The 20,962-nt window shown below is 43.0% G+C and overlaps 1 protein-coding gene across 1 annotated transcript; it reads right to left on the bottom strand.

Annotated features, from left to right (window-relative positions):
• Positions 1 to 124: 124 nt before the first annotated feature.
• LOC110989015 (uncharacterized) lies at positions 125 to 18,604 on the bottom strand. Its single transcript, XM_022253072.2, has 16 exons — positions 18,167 to 18,604; positions 13,289 to 13,537; positions 12,573 to 12,682; positions 11,849 to 11,937; positions 11,503 to 11,532; positions 11,257 to 11,349; positions 10,849 to 10,968; positions 9,549 to 9,575; positions 8,773 to 8,931; positions 8,195 to 8,299; positions 7,950 to 8,008; positions 7,540 to 7,646; positions 6,636 to 6,874; positions 4,788 to 5,049; positions 4,228 to 4,274; positions 125 to 4,122 (listed from the first exon to the last, which is right to left on the bottom strand). Exons 1-16 carry the CDS (start codon positions 18,437 to 18,439, stop codon positions 4,067 to 4,069), a joined length of 2,025 nt encoding a protein of 674 aa, XP_022108764.2. The 5' UTR covers positions 18,440 to 18,604; the 3' UTR covers positions 125 to 4,066.
• Between the last annotated feature and the right edge of the window lie 2,358 nt (positions 18,605 to 20,962).

Here is a 20,962-nt window from a genome sequence, read left to right as displayed (position 1 = left end):
GGCTTTTGGCCTGCCAGGAGTTATAATGGTCCCATGGCTTGTGTAATGGCTGTATGGCTAAAGGGAAGCAGTACAAAATCTTTTTCATGACCTCCATGACATTTTCACGTGATTATTCCCGGCATTCGTCACTCTTCTGAGCTAGTTCAATATATCATAAAAAGCTAGGTCATCGCCGAACAAAGCGCACGAGTCCGCATAGGGCTGCGCCCACGGGGTACGCCATAGCGATCAAAGTAAAATTAATGATCTCCACGGAGCAGACTATCGCACGCGCGTCCAAAATGACCTTACCTGTGTGCTTCATTTGGGGCATGCGCTGTTGGAATACTCATTGTCTGTCAGCATGGGAGTGGGATTTCGAAAACGGCAGACATGATGGCTACACCACGCACAAAGAATGATAAAGTGTACGGCTGTCCTCGAGATCTCTTTCTTTAAGAGAAAAATCAAATAACATATTCACAAATAATTTCTCTTGTTAAAATATTTTTTATTTTCTTCTGCAAAATAGCATACAACGTGAATAGCCAAAATATATACGCATAGTATAAAAATACTTAGAATGTTAAAACGTCACACGTTACACCTGAAAATAATCGCATATATTAAAAAGAATTAGAAACAGAAATTATTTTCAAATGCTTTAACAAATTCGGAATTTGAAAACAGATTGCAACATAAATACAATATTTATGTATTTGTAAAAATACTACCCGCAGTGCTGCTCACACAAGATTTTCTCCAAAATTCGCCACCGAAACAATAATTATTTTTGATATGTTATGTAACATCTCTTAATATGTAATCGAATTTTAACCCGGACATAACGAATTCTAATTAAAAATCTAAGTACCAAAATGCAGAGTTTAAAAATAGTCACTGAGTGAATTTCTTCATTAAAGGGTAACTTTATAACACCCAATTCGGGCTGGTTTACTAGAGTTGCTGTACACTAAATTATTCCCGAGACTAAATTGTCACAAAAAGTTCAATGTACATGTAGTATGAAATAATCACCAGCGACTCTCCGCGCATGACGTCGATAGATTGATTTTTCTAGTCGTTCAGAATGACTTTGTTAACAACTTGGGTTCAGGCGAAGCTCTTTCCTAAAGCCTAGCTCCGTATAAATTTATGTAATGCACTACTAGTAGTCTATACGGGATCATCATTTTAATTGTTCAAGGCAAGTGCATGGCAGGGGAAACCAGGCTTTAGCAAAAAATCCAAGTTAATAGGATCAGTCGAATGATGGGTTCTGTGTTCTTCGCGTCCAGTAAATCAAGGGCCTTTTTCTTTGTCGATTTTCCGTTCTCTTGAATTTTTCCTTCTCCGACCAAATTCTTTCATCTTCAGGATTACCAGAAGTTGATGTCAGAAACAAGTCTTTGTATTTCAGCAGTATTATCAGCAGTAAATATGAGATTTGTTTCGTTCCAAGAAGTCTGAGGTGGTAATTAACAAGTCAACTTTTGCAACTCTGAGTCAAGTCACAAGTCAATTTTTGCAAGTCCCATAGTCAAGTCAAAAGTCACTCTTGCAAGGGTAAGTCAGGTCACAAGTCATTTAGTCCAAGCACAAGTCAAGTCACAAGTCATTTGAACACAGGTCAAGTCAAGTCAAGTCACAAGTCAATTTTTGCAAGTCTAAGTCAAGCCACAAGTCATCTGATAACAGGTCAAGTCAAATCAAGTCACAAGTCAGTTTTGTCCAAACACAAGTAAGTCACAAGTCTTTCTGCCCAAGTACAAGTTAAGTTGCACTGTGTGTGATTTCAAGCCACAACCTATTCTTGGTTCCAAGACTTTCCATAGTTTTTCTGCAATCCGCGACTCAAGCCACACAGGAAGGTTTGGGATGTTATCTGACCAGGGGCGGCAATATGCCTAATTCACATCACTTGGGAGATGATTGGTGGAAGTTACACACAAATAACCTGAGCTGTCAACATGCTTCACGTTTGCGAACGATGTCGTTAAGCTGAAACATCAGCCAACATCACGTTCAATATTTTGAAGACGCTTTGAGTTATTAGTACTCACAAATGTTCTTTGATAGTCTGGGGCAGTAGGCATGAACTTGCGATGAGTGCAGATAACTGAAAAAATTTAGCCATTTTAATTTTTTGCCTTGTCGCACGTTCCCCCATAGTCACGATGTATGATGTCTCCACTCGCTTTATACCGCGAATCTGACCCATTTCTCCCCAAAATTGGGAATTCACAGGATAATTGTTCAACAAAAATCTGATTTTGGGCAGATGTTATAACAATATTCTATTAGCGTGTCTTGAAGGCATGTTACAACCACCTACACGTGGTATTTGACGCGGAAATTTTCGGCCTTTGAGATTGGGACACTATTTTTGTTTTCAATTCTAGGCCGAGTGGTGTCGTGAACTGATATGAATAATTCAACATAAGTCTCAAATGTGGCTTTAAGTCGGGGGTAAAACGATGAAAAACTTAAGCACTGACTAACAAATATGACTACAGCAGCTGATTCAGACGTGACCTTGGGAGACAAGACCGAAGTAGAAGTTGCAAGCCGAACGAAGTCTTACGATAATTAGTTTACGGACGGAAGGAGTAAGTTGATAGGCCTATATTTAAAACTGTAATGAGTCCGATCTGTCAAAAAAAAAATCATAATGTACTGTTGTTGCTAAATAAACGCTATTGTGGTTCGGGATTTTTTCCTCCAATGAGGTCTTTATTTGGGGAGTTTAACTGTCAGCTGTGAAAAGGTATCTTGAGATGTGATAGTCCTTAAATGATTTCATATCACGTCGTCAATCTTTTTGAGAGTGGTAAGAGTTATTTGGCAGTGTGACAAGTGTTGTTCAGCGCCACAGTCAGATTGTGTTTTTAAGGTAGCACAAGACTAAATACGTGCCCGTAGATAATAGCGTAAAGGGGTGAGAAATAGCGCCGCGTGGTGACGCCCAGGAAGATTGTGGCCAGTCACACTTGTAAGTCAAATTTTGACTATGGCAATTGTTGTTCACAATTTCACTAATATTTCTGTCAACATTTTACTGCAGTCAAAATTATTATTTTTTTTAATTAGAAGGTTGGACTTTCAGAACTCCACAATCCAATGGCAATCTTGCTTAGGCAAGAGTAATAACAGGTCCTGTATATGATGAGGATAATGTAATTACATGATTTGAAATTCTGTTGCAGCGGCAGAAGCTGACGTGATTGATATAAAGAGCTGGTAGGCTCATATTGTAGCCATATAAAATATGTAATATTAATGAAGCATTTAGTTCCGCTTGCCGGCGTTTTCCGAGTCCATGCATATGGTTAGAAAAACGTACGTGTCCACAAAATATGTATTTTTCCATCAGTCTTGTTGGTTTTCGAGATTACTTCATGTCAAAATTAGAAAACGTTTTGCGAGAAATGGCCCACCAAGAGGCGAGCTGGATGTGCTTTGGTAAAGTACGCCCTCTAAGAATCTTCTTTATGGGTCGATTGAAGCTGCCATATAGGCGCCTGAGACCAATTTAGTTCGGCACTATTCTGGCACGACAGTCTGAACCAAGTTTTGCGCTGGTTTTTGTCTAATAAAACCTTTACTCGTAGATATTCCATCCGAATAGAATACGCTCGAAATTGCCAATTAAGGCCTGATTTCGAGTCTTGGTCACTTCGTCAATGTAGTTAGTGGAAGGTCGCTGAAAAATGTGCAGCCTGGATCATGCACGTGGTCTCTAACAAAGTTTAATCTTGAAGCCTCCACATAATTGAAAAACGTGGCAATCCTTCCAAATGTCGGAGACTTGCATATACGTTGCAATCCTCAGTTTTCACCCTCTGTTTTGATGAGCAGCAATACCTTCTACAAGCAGAGAACATACCGGTATATATGACATAGGAATTTTCAAGTTGGATTGGTGCAGTATTATAATCTTATAACATTGCCGCGTAGGCATTATTTGAGCGACGAAAACTACAGCATGAAGATCATAGCTAAAATGTGCACGCGTAAGGGGAGATTTTCATGAAATCAGGAATTTCGTATTCGCGGATGTCATTAGAGTTTGCACACACGGCAGCTAGGCGTTCGGAGCCGTTTCTGTCATTACATGGTTTTCATAACCTCCTGGAACATCTGAAAATAGATGAAATGAAGCATTTTGTCACAATTATCTTCATGTCTAAAAGAATACCTTTGATGATGGCTAGTAAACAAACATAATGTTTCGAATATACTTACCTGGTTTCTCGTTGTCGTTGGGATCAACCTTCCCTAGCTTAGAACTCCTGGAAGTACAAGAAACAATGACGAAATCATGTCATGAATTAAGTGAGGGGGCATCGGGAAATTTGTATCATCTACACAAGCACTGATGCACATGAAAATGAAGAATTCAAGCTATTTATTCAGTCCAATTAAGAACTTTTATCCTGAAATTTTACTACATTTTGAAATAGGTGTGTCCATGCCTTTGATACTGAGACAGTTCTCTTGAAAGGCTTATTTTCATTGAGAGATGTTAATTCAGTAGTCTGACATTAATTTTGCCGTGCGTAAATAGTTTTTGCTAACTGTATAAAGACGCAAAGTAATGCTGATCTGGGTATCGTGGGGCAGCAACTAGCCATTTCAGATATGCGTACAAGATTTTTCCGGTTGAAACTTTGCACATGTAAAAAGCATGTGTGTCAAACTCTTTGTCGAAAGAACTCGGCCCGTACGTCTGCCACCAGTGAACAACGACACATTACAAAGATGCTGAACAGAACATGAAAATGGGAACACATTGTTTTGCTTACTTGATGCATATAACAATGACTACAACGACAATGACCACGGCAAGAATGGCGACCACAACGATGGCGACAATAACACCGACGGGCATGCCACGAGGTACCGGGGCCGCTGAGGTAGACGGTGCTTGGGTGACGATCGGTTCCTCCTGCCCAGCCTCGACACCGACCACGGACACGCTGACGTTCAGACCGGAAAGTGCCATGGTCAGGTTGTCCACGTTCTCCTCAAGAGCTTCCAGAAGAACGTCCTGATCTAGGTAAGGACCTGACCATTTCATTAGAGGGCGTTAAAGATATTCTACCTGTTGGGCTGTTGGGGAAATTAATCGCACAAAGTGACATCAAAATTAAAATGGAAATAGGCGTAATGGCTTATTTAATAAAAGTGGGGTTTAAAGCACAAGACCTACGACAGATGAATGTGAGTGATTCTGATTCTTTTTTACGGGGTTCATCAAACTAAAGGTAGAGTCTTAAGACTGCTCTACGTACGCCCCAGATTTCTTGAAATGGAAATTAACGAGGAGTATATGTACCGGTAAGTGGGATGGATGGATGGCTAAAATCTGAGATATGCAGGCAGAAAGGGGGTGGTTTTCACTTTTTTGGAGTGGTTTTTCATCTTTATAGAGTGGTTTCAAATCATGGTGTGGATTTATAAGGGACTCATTCTTTTTAAGAATGAGGTTCACTCTCTTGCCTTTATAGGAAATAGTTGAAAGTGCGGGTGTAACCCCAATATTTCCCCCCAGAATTTTCCTGATTTACTGTTAGAGTTTGAGTTATTATAACTAGCTTGCCCGTCCTCAAGAAACATGCAAAATATGCATCACACGTCGCTATTCCCTAAACAGCAACATACCTGAGAGTATCACAAAAACTGACCAAACTTGCGGATCCAGGATTTTTCAAAGGAGGGTGGGGGTAATGAACTAAAATGGTTAGGGTCCCGGCCGTCAAATTATAGAAGCTTGGTAATTGGAAGCAGAACTTGTTTTTTACGCCTTTGTCACATTCATAAGGCTGGGTCCCTCCCTCGTGGGGCTGGGTCCCTCCCTCGTGGGGCTGGGTCCCTCCCTCGTGGGGCTGGGTCCCTCCCTCATGGAGCTGGGTCCCTCCCTCATGGAGCTGGGTCCCTCCCTCGTGGGGCTGGGTCCCTCCCTCATGGAGCTGGGTCCCTCCCTCATGGAGCTGGGTCCCTCCCTCGTGGGGCTGGGTCCCTCCCTCGTGGGGCTGGGTCCCTCCCTCGTGGGGCTGGGTCCCTCCCTCGTGGAGCTGGGTCCCTCCCTCGTGGGGCTGGGTCCCTCCCTCGTGGAGCTGGGTCCCTCCCTCGTGGAGCTGGGTCCCTCCCTCGTGGGGCTGGGTCCCTCCCTCGTGGGGCTGGGTCCCTCCCTCATGGAGCTGGGTCCCTCCCTCATGGAGCTGGGTCCCTCCCTCGTGGGGCTGGGTCCCTCCCTCGTGGAGCTGGGTCCCTCCCTCGTGGGGCTGGGTCCCTCCCTCGTGGGGCTGGGTCCCTCCCTCGTGGGGCTGGGTCCCTCCCTCGTGGGGCTGGGTCCCTCCCTCATGGAGCTGGGTCCCTCCCTCATGGAGCTGGGTCCCTCCCTCGTGGGGCTGGGTCCCTCCCTCGTGGGGCTGGGTCCCTCCCTCGTGGGGCTGGGTCCCTCCCTCGTGGAGCTGGGTCCCTCCCTCATGGAGCTGGGTCCCTCCCTCGTGGAGCTGGGTCCCTCCCTCGTGGGGCTGGGTCCCTCCTTTTTTTTTCTTCCCCCTCCGTCTTTTGCTTCTCTTTTTATTTATTCATTGATTTATTTTTGGGTGCAGAATGGGGGGTCTGGATCCGCCCTGATTATTTACCGTCTCCAACAGCCCTTTTACGGATTCTCAGTGGCCATGCCCAGTCATCCTGGGTCCAAACCTCCCGACGTCTACGAGACGAAGGAACGACTGTGCCACCCTGATGGCAGAGCTCCGTGGTGGCCGGCGGGGTGACCAGAAACATTACCACGAAAGCGCCGCTGATGTCCGGGTACAGCTCCGGGTAGCCGGTGGCTGTCACAATGTGCGATTCGTTCACGAAAGCCAGCCTCGAAGTGCTGAGCAGGAGGGAGAAAATGGTGGAAGTAGGGAAAAGTATGGACCTTTAACTGGATCGAAAACCTATGGTCTTGAAGAAATGTCAAACAGATTTAGGAAGTAGGGAAAAGTATGGACCTTTAACTGGATCGAAAACCTATGGTCTTGAAGAAATGTCAAACAGATTTGAAGCTTTGCAAAATGGAGGTGCAATTAGTAAAGCTTATATGGTGATACAGTTAGTGAATAATCTCTTCAGAGGTTTATGCATCATGCCGTGGTCGTCTTTAGAATAAAAAGTTGTATTCCTGCATACCCTTGGTTTTAAAGACATGGGGATTTTTACAGTGGACAAAATTAAAGGAAGCTGGTGGAAAGGACTAATCCTTGTAATGCCCCATTGTTTCACTTATGAGACAACCACAAAGCAGAAGTCTTGGGTTGTCTTTGAGGCATTTCAAATAGAGCAGACTGCAGGGTATCTGATGTTCTGTTTAAAAATGTTGAAGTCCCTTGTCCTGAGATCCTGAGACCCCCCTTTCTGATGTGTTCCTTGCTCTATGGTCCTACGTACGGCCCAGGGCGGACATTTCCACAATATCTCTTTCAAGAGTAAGCCAGGTCAGATCGGGAAAATTGAGTTCAATACTTTTGTGAGCATAATATACTTGAAACATGAACTCACGTATTTTTGGTACCACTGTCTGGGCAACACAGCTGGAATCTATCGTTGCAGAAGGACGTCAAGATGTAAGCCACAAAATCGACGACGTAAGGTTCGATATAGTCCCACTGTGTCCATGTGGAAATGAAAACTAAATAACTTAAAACTGAGGTCCATTATGGACTTGAGTTGATACTTTTGAGAACAGGCTTAGCATATATTTCAGAACACGCTAAACATATGTTTTTTGAGAAAAGGCTTAAAACGTTATACATCTTCTATATAGAAAACTGACAATCTGTAGATATCATTTTTCTATTTTTTTGGGGGGGGGGTTTGCGTAAGAAAAATATGTCGCAAATGTCAGTTCGTTATCCAACCCGATTATATCACGTAAATACAAAGCAAGAAACAAAATACTTTCAACTTACAAACGCAATATCGGCCAACAGTATAACTAGCACACCAAAGCGGGCCTGTTCACGTTCGTCTAAAATTTGAGACAAAAAGGCTGAAAATAACCTATCAAAATGTAGGACTACAGGAAAAGAATTCGTGCACAGAACAAAGCAAAGTTTTCAACAATCACAAAACGGTAGCTTCCTCATTTATAACTAACAATTTGAAAAAGGATGTTTATGAAGGAAAAGATAACAAGGGAGAAAGTATATTTTACGTTGACAGGTGTCTCCCTGGTACTCCGATGTACACATGCATTCACATGTAGAAGAATCCAATGTCCCCCCGTTGGAACACGACACGTCCGGGCATGCTGTTGTACCTACTCTCACCGCGGTTGAGAAAAACAACATTTAAGGTGCATTCATTACTCAGTACAGATTTAGGGCAGTTATAGTATCCACCCCAAACTAACAGTTCTTGCAATGAATCGCGCCCACCTACTTACAGTGGATAGAATGTAGGGAAATCCACGCAAATTAAGGGTTAGGCCAAAACAATTCAGCCGAGTTGGTTAAACAAATTTAGTAGAGTTGAGTGGTTAACGGCTTGTTATTTACCAACACCGTCACAATTCTGTCTATTAACATCCGTCCGTGTTGAAGAACTCTAACGTACCGTTAAATCTTTTAAATCTAGAAATTATTGATTTCTTTTAACCACTACATCAGTGGAAGTAAATGTTGAAGCCTGCGGGTTTCGAATAAAAAACGATGTTGGCAAAAATTGAATAATGTCGGTAATATATGCCTACCTTACACATTCATGTACCAGGATTATGCAACTCATACATACCGACTGCAGCGGTTGTACGCGGGTTGGTTGCTGCATTTGTCACAGCATTGGTTGCTGGTGCGTTTGTTAATGCAACAGTGGCTGCATTGGTTGCTGGTGCGTTTGTTGATGCAACTGTGGGTGCATCGGTTGCTGCGGCAGTCGTAGCTGTAGAGGGATCTAATTTTAAATTTTTACCCAAAAATGCTTTAGAGAGTGTGACATAGAGTAACTGATTAGAAGTTGTCAGGTTGCTCATAGAATTGTGCGCAGTCTAGACTACGATTTATGAGGCCCACGGTTCAAAATCGTTCAAATTACCAGTCCTACAGCAGCTTTCCGGGCCTTTATTTTTTAGAAATTTCTTCGGTAAGTTTTGACGAGGAAGTTCAGAAACTAGGGATTTTCGAAACTGGTTGCAGATAAGAGAAGTATTTGAAACTATCAGGAGAGTTTGGAGGACGCTGTTACTTTATCACAGGAGTAATGGTTTGATTACAAAATTGTAGTTTCTCTTTTTTAGGGGGCAATGTCCGAGAACTGCCTCTTTGGTATTTTTATTGTTAACAAAAGAATACCCCAAACTTTTCTGTGACAGCTCAGCATAACAATTACATTAATTTCCGAAAGCATGTGCTACCCTCGAGTATCGCCGTTTCCAATTGTCCCATTATAGGACCGTTCTTCATTCGAGCCAGTTCTACAGACAAACGTTTGATTATAGTTATGTTTGTTTATATGTTCATGAGATCGCTCTTGAGCAGCTAAACAGTTAACAGCAGAAAGAAAGCCATTACCGCATGAGTAGCCCGGATCTTGAATACCTGGAGAAAAAAATAAAGCGTGCAGATTATCACTACATAGTATACTCTTAAAACAAACCAGTCAAATTGTTGACTGATTTTCCTAGTTGTTCAAAATCGACTACGGATTCAGTCAAACACCCACGCTTACGTTGGAAAATCATGCATTTCTGACAAGATTTCTATTCGATGCCTTTTAAAATTCAATGAACAGACTGGAAAAACTTAGTCAGGTTGACTAATTTCCAGTTGCACCTAGCTGACTCTGAAGAGCAATTAAATTTTACTGAATTCTAGTCAAATTTAACTGTCCTTTTTAGAGTGACAAGTCACACAGCAGAGAGAAAACTTCATTATCAGTTATCGTTATACCCCTGTCTTTATATCGTATATTCCTTGGCCTAGACTGGTCATGTGACTGGTCAATAAAAACGCATGTAACCCTGATCCTTGTTCGCATCACATGGAGGTATCATGGACTAGTCCGTAACTCACAATTCAAACCATACTGTAGGGAACGCTGACCAGACTCCCTGTTTATATTGCTTGGTACTTGTGTTACTTTCACCTGTACACCTTTTAAGAGCGCAGCGAACTGGCACAGATGCCACACTATCAGCTGTCAACGGAGCGCTTTACATGACTGTGTGCAATTTTGGGGGGCAATTTTTTTTTTGCGTTAGTGATTCTACATCAAATCCATTTACTTAACCCTAACACTCCTCAGTCCTCCAACAGGTGAAGGATTGAGGAGGGTTAGGGTTAAAGCTCATTTCTTCATGTAAGTTCTTCAACGTGATACTTTGAGGACGCGAAAATATTCCTTCCTAGCAAGACAAGGATTACCAATTTAAACGGCACTGGGTCCGGGCGAATCATACAGTTTTCTATGCACGTAGCTGTGGACTAAGACACTTGTCGTTTCAACTAGAGTGGAACAACTTCAGTGGAGAAGAATTGCAAGGAAGTCCAAACACCGACATAGCAAATAAGACAGCCAGTGTCCCCGTAGTCGGGCAGCGTTTCCTGCTAAATGTCTGCAAAGGACCTTCGTGTTTTTCACCACCATTCGGATAAAAATGCAACTTATGTTTCCTAAAAACATTTCTCTTTGACACCTGTTAAAAGCCCCATTGTGTGTTCAGGCCATCAATCGATGGCTCACTGTGCCGTAAGCATGATTAGTTACAAACAAGCATTCCAACAAAATCCTGAATTTTGGAGCTATACCTTTTTTCTCTTTAGATGAGTGTTCTCTTTTCAAACCGAAAATATAATTCTCGGCTTTACTTACTAACGCACAGATCGCAAAGTGCAGGGCAGTTAGTCAGCACATAGCTGTGGTCATCGTCACACCAGGACGTCGGCCAGCCCGGGTTGGCGCCACAGTACTGATGCGTGTCCTCACAAACCGCTGCAAAGAAAAGCAATGATTATTAAATACCATAAGTTTGTAACAAGTTGAAAAAAAAAAGTCTCTAGCTGCTTCTCGACGGATTACTCGAGTTTGAAAACGAATTAAAAAATTTAGCAAATATTTTTGGTTCCACAGTGCATGGCAGTGACATTAAGATGAAATCACCAATTGGGACAATGGCCTCTGGTATACTGACGTCATTTAGCATCATAGAACCGGTTACATAGGTATGTGAAGCCTTCTCTTATATATCTCGTTACACACAAGGTGGATCGGCCTACGTACTTCCACAATCGCTGCCGTAAAAGCCATTCGGGCATGCGCAGGAACACGCGGCGTTGTCCAAAGTCCCGCAGTTCTCACAAACCTGTGCACAAACTGAAGAACGGGTGAATATCGGGGTCACTATACATCACAGGTAAGATATGTGGGGTTTTGAAGATTTAAGATTAAGAGAATGCATGGAACAGATATGGATTTAAATCAACGGAGAAAAACAAACAGACAGATTTTTTTAAATGATTGACTCACCACACTCCTCGTTATGGGTTGAGCACAGCCCTGTCGAATGTGGAGAATAAAATTCATTCAGTTGAGAAAATAAAGCTAAACTTTGAATCATCGAGCGAAATTGTTTTTAGTCAATTCCTGCCTTGTCTCTATTCGTCAACTGCGTCATTCCTGAGATTTGGAGTAGCTCCCATTATATTATTGAACAAAAACATGACACCGCTCGCATCGTTGCTCAAGGACGACGTACTCGCCTATACGTCCTACACATTCTTGCAAAATCACATTATGGTCAACTTCAAGGCTCCACCATGTGTATTGCCTAGGCTTGACATTATCAGAATGGGGAGGGGGGAACAGATCTTACTGCATTGGTTTCCGTAGCACTGTCCGATACCAGAGTCACATTGTGTGCACGGCGTGCCTGATATATAGGGCTGTCGGTTGTAATTTCCGCTGAGAAGGAAAAAAAAACAGACCCACGAATGTGATTACCTTTATATCCAATCCGTGCTCTACAATTTCCACGCAACATTATAGGATTCTTGGTCCATATAATGCAAGATATGGGGCGGAGAGCACCCCCCCCCCACCTTTGTGTTGGTCATTGTTTGATCGGAATCTCAGGAATCCTTTACAGACATCTAGGGGGATGTGTTAAGTAACAATAGTCTAGAGTGTGTATAGGGATTGGACACGGGGGGGGTATCCATCGGCCCCATATCGTGCACGGTATCTCTTGGTACAATTTGGTGAACTGCATGTACTGAGCTGATTTAAGCTCCCATATCCCCTTTGGGGGAGGAGCTTATTCTCCTCCTTTAATATGCAGCATCGCAGGATAGTACAGTTTTGTGATAAGCAGAACTGGAAGTTGTCAGCGTAATATACTACAGGCAACATGTGAATACGTAAACGGTATCCAAATTTCTACTGTTGGTCAAAAACTTTAATTAGTGAGTGTAGCTAGGGTTTTGGTTCCGTCTACAAAAAGGTGATTAAAGTGTATGAAAAGACTGTTGAAAGTTTCAAATGAAACCTTTTTTTTCAATGGAAAACTTTGTTGAACTTTGGAAGGCTAATTCACTCACGCAGGTCCGTAGTTGCAGGTCACAATGATGGTGTCTTCCCATGCGATCCCGGTGGCAGTAGCGCAGTACGCCTGCGCACAACCAACTGCGTAACTCGTTGCCCAGACAACCTATAAAGACACATGTGTTTTGAAACTTTGAGCGACGACCACTTGTGAACCGTAGGTCTATTTAACGCAGTGTCCAGGATAGGTTACCAGGGAAAATCGAATAGTAGTCGACAAAAGCTCGCTGTTCAAACTCACCTAAAATTACCATTTTGGTACACCTATCTGTTATCGTCTAGCACTATCCGTTTTTTTTATTTTCTATCATGGTTCTTAGAGGTTATGGATGGGTTCACCTACAAAAGGGCAGACCGATATGTTTTCTTCAGGACATCGAAATTCTACATCAACTTATAATATTGTATTAAAATCATTTTCAAAGTAAAATTTTCGCGAAAAACAACGTAATGTAAGTGAAAATACCAAGGCAATCAAACTTCTACCAGTTCTATAATGTAAAAGTTGTAAACCACGAGGCTTACTTGGAGACTTGGGAAAAGGGGAAAACAAGAACGTCTATGAAAATGACTCATAGCTTCACAATGCAAACAGAAAAAGAAACAATTGCCACAAAACCCAAAAAGCTACAATCAACACAAACAACGAACTTAACCAACAGACAAAAACACAACATGTAACAAACACAGTGCATGCGCCAATGTCTTTTACCTGTGTGTAGTGTCCGCAAACCTTGTTCGTTTGGCACGAGTTTGACTCGTACGTGTAGTACTGATCTTCGTCATACCAAGCTTGTACGGGCCCAGTCCCATTGATTCGTCTGGTTGGGGTGCCGCCAGAGGTTATGTAAAGGTTCTGACCAATGCTGCTGAACGGACTAATGTTGGTGGGTTGGCCATGGTCCCAGATGCACATGTCAGACCATTGCTGGGCCATGGTGGCCAAGTCACTATCCCAGATCTGTGAGCAGTGTGAGATATAGACAGTTAATGTGTGACGTCAGCCATGACGGAGGCACCTCTTTAGCCTGCTAATCTCCATGCAAAAACAAAACAAAAAAAACCCAAAAACCCTAACCGTTGCAAGTATTCCGATCAGTAAAGTTCCTTTTGAAGCCAGGTGCATGAGCACTGGTTCCCGCCCATAATTTGGATTTGCGGAGGGGAACCAGTCTGCACTTCTTTCGTCGATGAAATAATTATTCTTTAAAAACTGACTGCACTATACAGAACAGTAACTGAACTTCATTTGTAATAGCCAAAGACCTGCACAAACTTTTTTTCTCATGGCAGAGATCAGCGATCCATGGGTCAAATCGTAGTTAAACGGAGCCCGTTGCGGCTCTGAAACAACTTTTGACTGTTGTGTTACGCAGGTGCATATCGGGGGGGGGGGTGGTAGGTGGTCACCCCCCCACCCGAAGACGGAAAAAGGTTTTAAAATGTAGAAAATAATATAAAATAACTAAAGTAAGTGCACTGATACCATTGTAAACGATGTTTCATCATCGTTTGCGCTTGTCGGTAAAAAAAGAGACATTAAAAAACTAGACCTAAGGCCTGACCCCCGGGAAACATTCCTGGATCCGCCCCTGTTAGTGTAAGGGCTTCAACCCTCAACACAACCCTCATGCAAAAAGGCCAACAAAGTTACAAACAGAAACTGACGTAGTAGTCATCACATGTAGTCCTCTGGTAGGTATTAAATCAACACCAATTTAGCACTAACGTTTTTGTAGTGTACATGTAAAATATTTACTTTGTCCCCTCCTCTTGGATCCGCCCTCGATCGGGTATGGAGCTATTAAATAGGAAACATATAGAATGGAAAGAATACAGAAGAGTTTAAATTACTTGCAAAAGTGATTATAACTGTTCTATAGTATAGGGGAGTCGGTCACTTCAACCAATGGATGACGCAGGACGGAAGCCCCACATCTACATGTACATGTCTTTGAAATATCCTGAATTGAATAAAGGTATTTATCCACAGAGCAGCCAAGCGTAGACACCATCATGGCAACGAGCAGTTACATTTGCATGATTTTTATTAGAGAGAACGGGGTCCGTTCCAAACGCGACCGAAACCCACCGCAGAGATTATTCGGTCCTCTCTAAACTAATCGATATTGCGACGCGACTCCATGGATAATCTGAGGTGTTGGAGCCCAGCCTCTCCTAAAGCGGCCTTGAAAACCGATGCTCCTTTCACCTGACACTTGGCTGCTAATTAAATACCAGACAACTGATCCGAACGACAAATTTGCTTTCCATTTTTCTATCTAAAAGATACCCGAAGACACCTATGTATACAGAAATCAGTGCTGTCCAACGACATGTGTTGGGTTTACACGGTACTTTAGCTAAACATGTTTACTGAAGAACGAAATAGGCTTGTGAAGCAGTGGTTCACCAGATACAGAGGACCACGCTCAAAAATCTTATTGACGGAGGTTAAATCACACAGTGCCCACGCTGGTCCAAGAGACAGATATTTGGACCATCCCCTCACTCGATTTTACAAAAACACGCAACCTTCAGTTGTAGAGATCGGGACATCGGTAAATTTGAAATTTGACTTCATTTTCAATTGTGAGGGGAAATCAACGAGTCTATGACCGTGCGTTGGGGTGGAGGGTAGCGTAAGGGGTCGTTTTTCGGTCTGATTTGTGGTTTTTAGCAGTAATGTGTCCCACTGCTTTAATTTTGTCACCAATGGCTTTTGATGTAGCAGTAAGCTAGGTTCACACGCAAGAATTGAGAAACAGTTTTGATCATTGCTGTAGATATATGTTCTTAATTAGTCAACAGAATAAGAAAACACAGGTCATTATGAGAACGGCTTTCTTGCTGTGGGGAGTTTTTCTTCATAATTCTGTTTCTGAGGATGTATGGGGTTTACCTATTCACTGAATTCTTTAATTCAGCGATTGATGTCGTACATGTAGATTGGGTATACATGTACTTGACAACCTGCGTAGTGAAAACGGCACTACAGCAAGGCTCATTATTCGAGAGATTATCTGAAGTAAGACGTTGATCTGACGATCCATAATTCCCCTATTGCCATCCACCCTGATTATCCAGGCTTAATCGCCACTTTGTCGCAATAATTTGCATGGAGTAACGGGTAGTCATGTTTTTCCTGTTTGCCGAGAATGAAGTGTCTCACTCTCGGGCCGCTTGTAAAAAAGGACGGACGGCAAGATGGTCATCATTCTCAAATTGCGAGCCGAATTCCCAGCGATTGAATTTATTGGGGGGGAGGTTAAAGGCTCTATATATGGATGTTTATGTAAAAGAGCGGGGAAAACTATTTAAGTAGGGCGAGGAGGTTTCATGTCAGTCCAATAAGTCACAGACTCTCAAAAATGGGGACTATATGAGTGTGAAACTTGAAATGATAAAAATAACTGGAGGAAGTGTATACTGTCCGGCTCAAGTAAAGTGCGTGTGTCAATAGAAACAACGTGTCCCTGTTTCTTTCTGTTCCCTCCACACGCCAAAATGTCAGGTCTGTGGTACACCTGTTTATAGACTGAACCTGCAATTTTCTCTAGCGTCACGGTCTGAATTTAAAGTCACCAGTGTCTCCCAAAGTGGCCAATGAAAGCTGTATTCAAAATTAATAGGAAAATTTGACACGAAGTGTACTCAGTACTGAGTAGTTTGCCGTTTTATTTATTCAGCAGGACTTGTCAACATTTGCATGCCTTTGTTTAATAGCAAAAGAGCAAGAACGGCAGACGTTAGCATTGGTAAAAAAAAAGACGGAGGGTAGCACAGCATTTGGTATGGGATCTGCAAGGGGCGTGTCTACTCTCCCAGCATTTGTGCGTAGACGTCATGTTTACAACACACCTATGGACTTGCCTGTAGTCATCGGAATAAGATGCATGCTTCAATACCAAAATTTGTCTGATTATTAATTCCGATTTAGAAATCCCTCGGCATGTGCAGTAGATGTCTTCCATACTCTTTTCTAGCGTATTGCTGATTGTTCCAACAATGCTGGAAAGCAATCCTTTGTCGAAGTGAACTTCTGTGTTAAATGCACGGATAAGAAGCGATAAAAAACATACTTCTGTATTTGAGGACTTCTCTTGTAGGGTTAAGTGCATACTTTAACAAGGTAAAAAGGGGGTAGTTGTGGAGACGCTCCATGTAAGTTCATACCTGTGGCGTGCTTCAGGCAACAGTTCAATAATTGCCATTCACAGCCTTTGTCACGGTAATCAAAGCTAGCCAACCTTGAAACTTTGAAAGAGGCCTCGTGTAATTATTGGCATGAGAATAAAAAACAAACCTTGTATCCAGTGTGGTGTAATGGGGGGGGGGAACTTGGTACCCCCGACGGATCGTTTTCCAGAATATTTCATAGGTGAGTAGGAAGAAAAAAAATCGGTATCGAAGATAAGAAAACAACACCAGCAGATGAAAGCAAGGATGTTAGGACCACCAGAAAGGCTTTTGATATTTTCTCCTCCAACATCATGTTCAATGAGCCCGAAACTACATTCGCTTTTGAATTTGCCCCCCCCCACCACTAAAAGGTGGCTGCGCGTATCGTGTGGGCGATGTGTGGATTGAACGGCATTGTCACAATGAGGAAATGGCCTCGTTTCATTTCACAAGGAAATGTTCGGAAAAGTATTATTCAGTGAATTAGGGAATGTTTTCCATGGGACATACTTTCCATGTTAGAAAGTCCTGAGGTCAATACCCAGAAAGGTCTTATCAACTACTTTTGTTGTCGATTTGGTGTTTATTATGACGTACATGGTAGCACGTATGTTTACGTATGTTTTTTACGTATTTAAAAAGCATGACACGTTCACGTTATCGTGACGTAAGCAATTCATGAACAAAACGACTGGTTGACTCAGACAGACTCCGGATTCGGGACTTTACAACATGTGAAATATACTGGATATATTCAATTTGCAGTTCATTTCTGACACGAAAACACTGTTAAAGAAAATGTGTAAACAGATTAAAAGGCATGGTTTATGAAATATTTTCCCTGAACAACAAATTCTTTACACCTTCAGTTTTAGTTCCACAGCTAGCCAGTAGAATGGTCACTGATGGTAAGATAAACAAAATGGGGAGAAGATTAAATCAGTTGAGATAGTCCATCCTACCAACAAAACAAATAATGATTAATGCCTCCTCGTATAAAGTACAGTGTATATAGTTACGACAAAATGGATTAAAAGGTTAACAAATACAAATACACAAAACAAACTGTCTTGTTTTCTGTTCCCTGGCGCGGCGATTAACTATCGTCTTTTGAAGTTACGTTTCTGCTACCATTTTGTATCCTGTTTAAGCAATACTTACTTGATTTTACAGATAATTTGGCACAATGCTTGCAGAAATTAATACACGCGTTCACGGTCCCATTTTGGGCTTAAAACCACCCTTAAACATTTCTTAAGAACAACTGACATGAAATGTCATGATGAGCAGAGAAAAATGATTCTTTCAAATCAATTTCCTAGATTCTTTCGCGCTGTATGATTTTTTTTCCAGTGAGCTGATGTTTTGGTTTGTGACTTCTGATGTACGAGAAGATTGTTCGTCTTACCATATATTTCATGTCGGCGGCTGGGGGCACAGTCTGTCCGCGGAGTTGATTGTGCTTGTCCAAGTAAGCAGCTATCTCATCAGCCGAGAGGTCCGCCGAGGTAGCCTGCCTCTTAAACCGCTGCCGGCCAGCGGCTGCTCCCGTTGCTTCACCGTTGTGGTCCAACTTAAAGAAGGACTTGTTTGACGTGAGAACCTCCTCTCTGGCTGCATCTGTCAGGGCCGAGACCAACAAAATAATCACCAGGATCGCCATCGAGACAGTTAATTTCATCGTGAGGGAAATACAATTAGTACTTCTTGAGTCGTAATAATCCTCCGCTCCAGTCGGAGATAGTTGATAGCAACACGTTGTGTGTGTTTAGACTAGTCTCGTTGGCAGACTGCTTTCATGCGCGGAGTATTTAGTCACTCTATCTAAACAACCAGAGTAGGCCTACCCCGTGTTTTTTCACACTCTGGCGCACACTTATTGTCCACCTGAGGCGGTCAAACGAAACAAGGAACTAACAGTCAAAGCGGCTGCTAGGTTTCGGTTATAATCCATGCCTACCACTCTCTAATGGGGATGGGATCCTGCAAGGGTATGAACCCACAAGGGCACCCCATCTTTTTTCGATCCACCCTAATTATAAATTTACTCCAGATCGAAGGAACCCTTGGTCACCGAGTATGCATTATTGCCGACGGTCAGTTTTTGCACTGGTCTGTTCAGTCAAGTGCCGATCCAGGACCAACTATTTGGGGGAGCAAAAATTGCTCGAAGGAAAAATTTTGTTTTTTTTTGGGTAGTTTTGTGAGGGTTGCAGCTATATTTTCAGGGGCGGATCCAGGATTTTCCTAAGGGCAGCAATGGTAAATGACCGCAAGTGCGCAACGCGAAGTCCTTACTGCGTGGAGTCCAGGGCCATTTTGGCTTCAAGGCGCTCTGTGGAGCAATTTCAGTCAGTTTGACCCCTCTTCCCCTCCCTCTTTTTTTCCTTTCTATTTATTAATTAATTTTTTGGTGAAATGGGGAGGCGTGCTTCCCTCCCGCCCCCCCGGATCCATCCCTGATGTGGGGGGGGGGGTTTCCACTCTTTGGGAAGAATAGGTAATGACGCAGGCCAGGCACTGTCCATCTCTCATTACTTTTTTTTTCATTTAAATTACTTATTTATTTCAGGGGTGGGCATGGCCTCCGTTGAGCCCCACCCCATCCGTCTCCCTATGCCGTCAATGCAAAAACTCATGCTTCACGTTCTGTGTTTATGCATGAGTCCAACGCAACTCAGTCAACCTCATAATAGAGCACGATTGCTATGGGCGTAAATCCTGGGGGCGGGGATATAATCCTACACTTTTTGACGGGGGAAGGGGGCTATTGAATCATCCCTCCCTCACCTTCTTCCTGGTGGGAAAAAAATAAGGCGGATTGTGAAGTATAAGTCGGACTTGCCAACAACCAAAAAGTATTCACTAGCACTCAAGGGGGGAGCAATAGAAAAGACATGTGCTGTTTTTATGTAAGATTCTGCAGGAAAGTAAAACATCATTACGGAGGTGCATCTCTATCATGAACACCGCCCTCTATATAGTGCCAAATAGTATCAGCAACCCCCCCTCCCCCAATTTGTCAAATTTCCATGGCTGGCAAGTTCCCGCCCCCCATTCCTCACCCCCACCCTACGCCCCAATTCCCAATACAAATTGAATTCACTGACGATTTAACTTTGATTTCTTACCACTGTTTACCCTAATTTCCACGCGTCAGGAAACCCTGAGAAGTCAACATCGCCCCAGATACCGGGGGGGGGGGGTCGCCGACGCTGTGCAGCTGTCTCCAAACGTGGAGCTATGTGTTTAATAGCTCCATGCTCCAAATGGGTGCTGATCTTTTGCTCTTGATCATGGATGTTGGAGGTAACTACGGTCCTCACAATGGTCTCGCGCAGCACTAGCTGTACAACTACAAGTGTTCCGCGCGAATTTCCCCTACTGGTCCAGGCGGCATACCAGGCCAGCATTACCGAATCTGATTCAGTTTGGACAGGGGGCCGGGATTGAGAGAAGAGGATAAGATCTAGGGCCCTGTTTGTTTCACACGGATCTGAATCTCCATCAGTGATCCCAAAGCAGGTTCTCGCTATCCAATAGGCACGTTCTGGTGTCAGTGAACTAACGTCGGATTACTGATCGTGATTCGGATCCGCGTGAAGGCAAACAAGCCCTAATCAGACCCTGGTCCGTCTCGCTTCATGGGCGGATCCAGAACCAGTGTATTAACCTTGCGCAGATCAGAATGGCTACTATGATGATCCCCTGTTTTGTAATTACGTAATTACAAAAAATTTTTCGGCCAAATGCAAAACCTCCTGTTAAAATGACATTTTTTATTGAATTATTCTCTGATTTATAAAACTTTTCTGACCTTCATGAGGGCCAAGGCTACTATAGTACAAGCGGGGCTTTTACACGCTTCGAGAAGGGAAGTGTGATATCATGGCGGCCCTCAGTGTCGGCCCCTGACCCCAGGCTGAAATTGCTTCTGCCACGTGTTCGCACTTCCCGGCCGCCGATCCCCCTTTCTCGACGTTATTTTAGTATATGTACTAACATAGTGTACAAACCTGAAAAGCTTTACCAAAAACATCTGAGAAGATTGAGAATCACCCCAATAATTAGCATAAAAAAATAAGCAAGATTAAGTTCAAACAGTCACTCGGGCATGTGCACGAAAGTAGAACTCGGGCTGAAAGAGGAATTTGTTTAGGCATAGATCACCGTGATGGCAATGCACCAAGAACACCAACAGCGC

This window comes from Acanthaster planci, linkage group LG06 (assembly GCF_054643075.1).
Source record: "Acanthaster planci isolate LZ-2023a linkage group LG06, COTS_SCS, whole genome shotgun sequence".
NCBI classification, from domain to species: Eukaryota; Metazoa; Echinodermata; class Asteroidea; order Valvatida; family Acanthasteridae; genus Acanthaster; species Acanthaster planci.
This window is presented reverse-complemented; position numbering and strand designations above follow the sequence as displayed.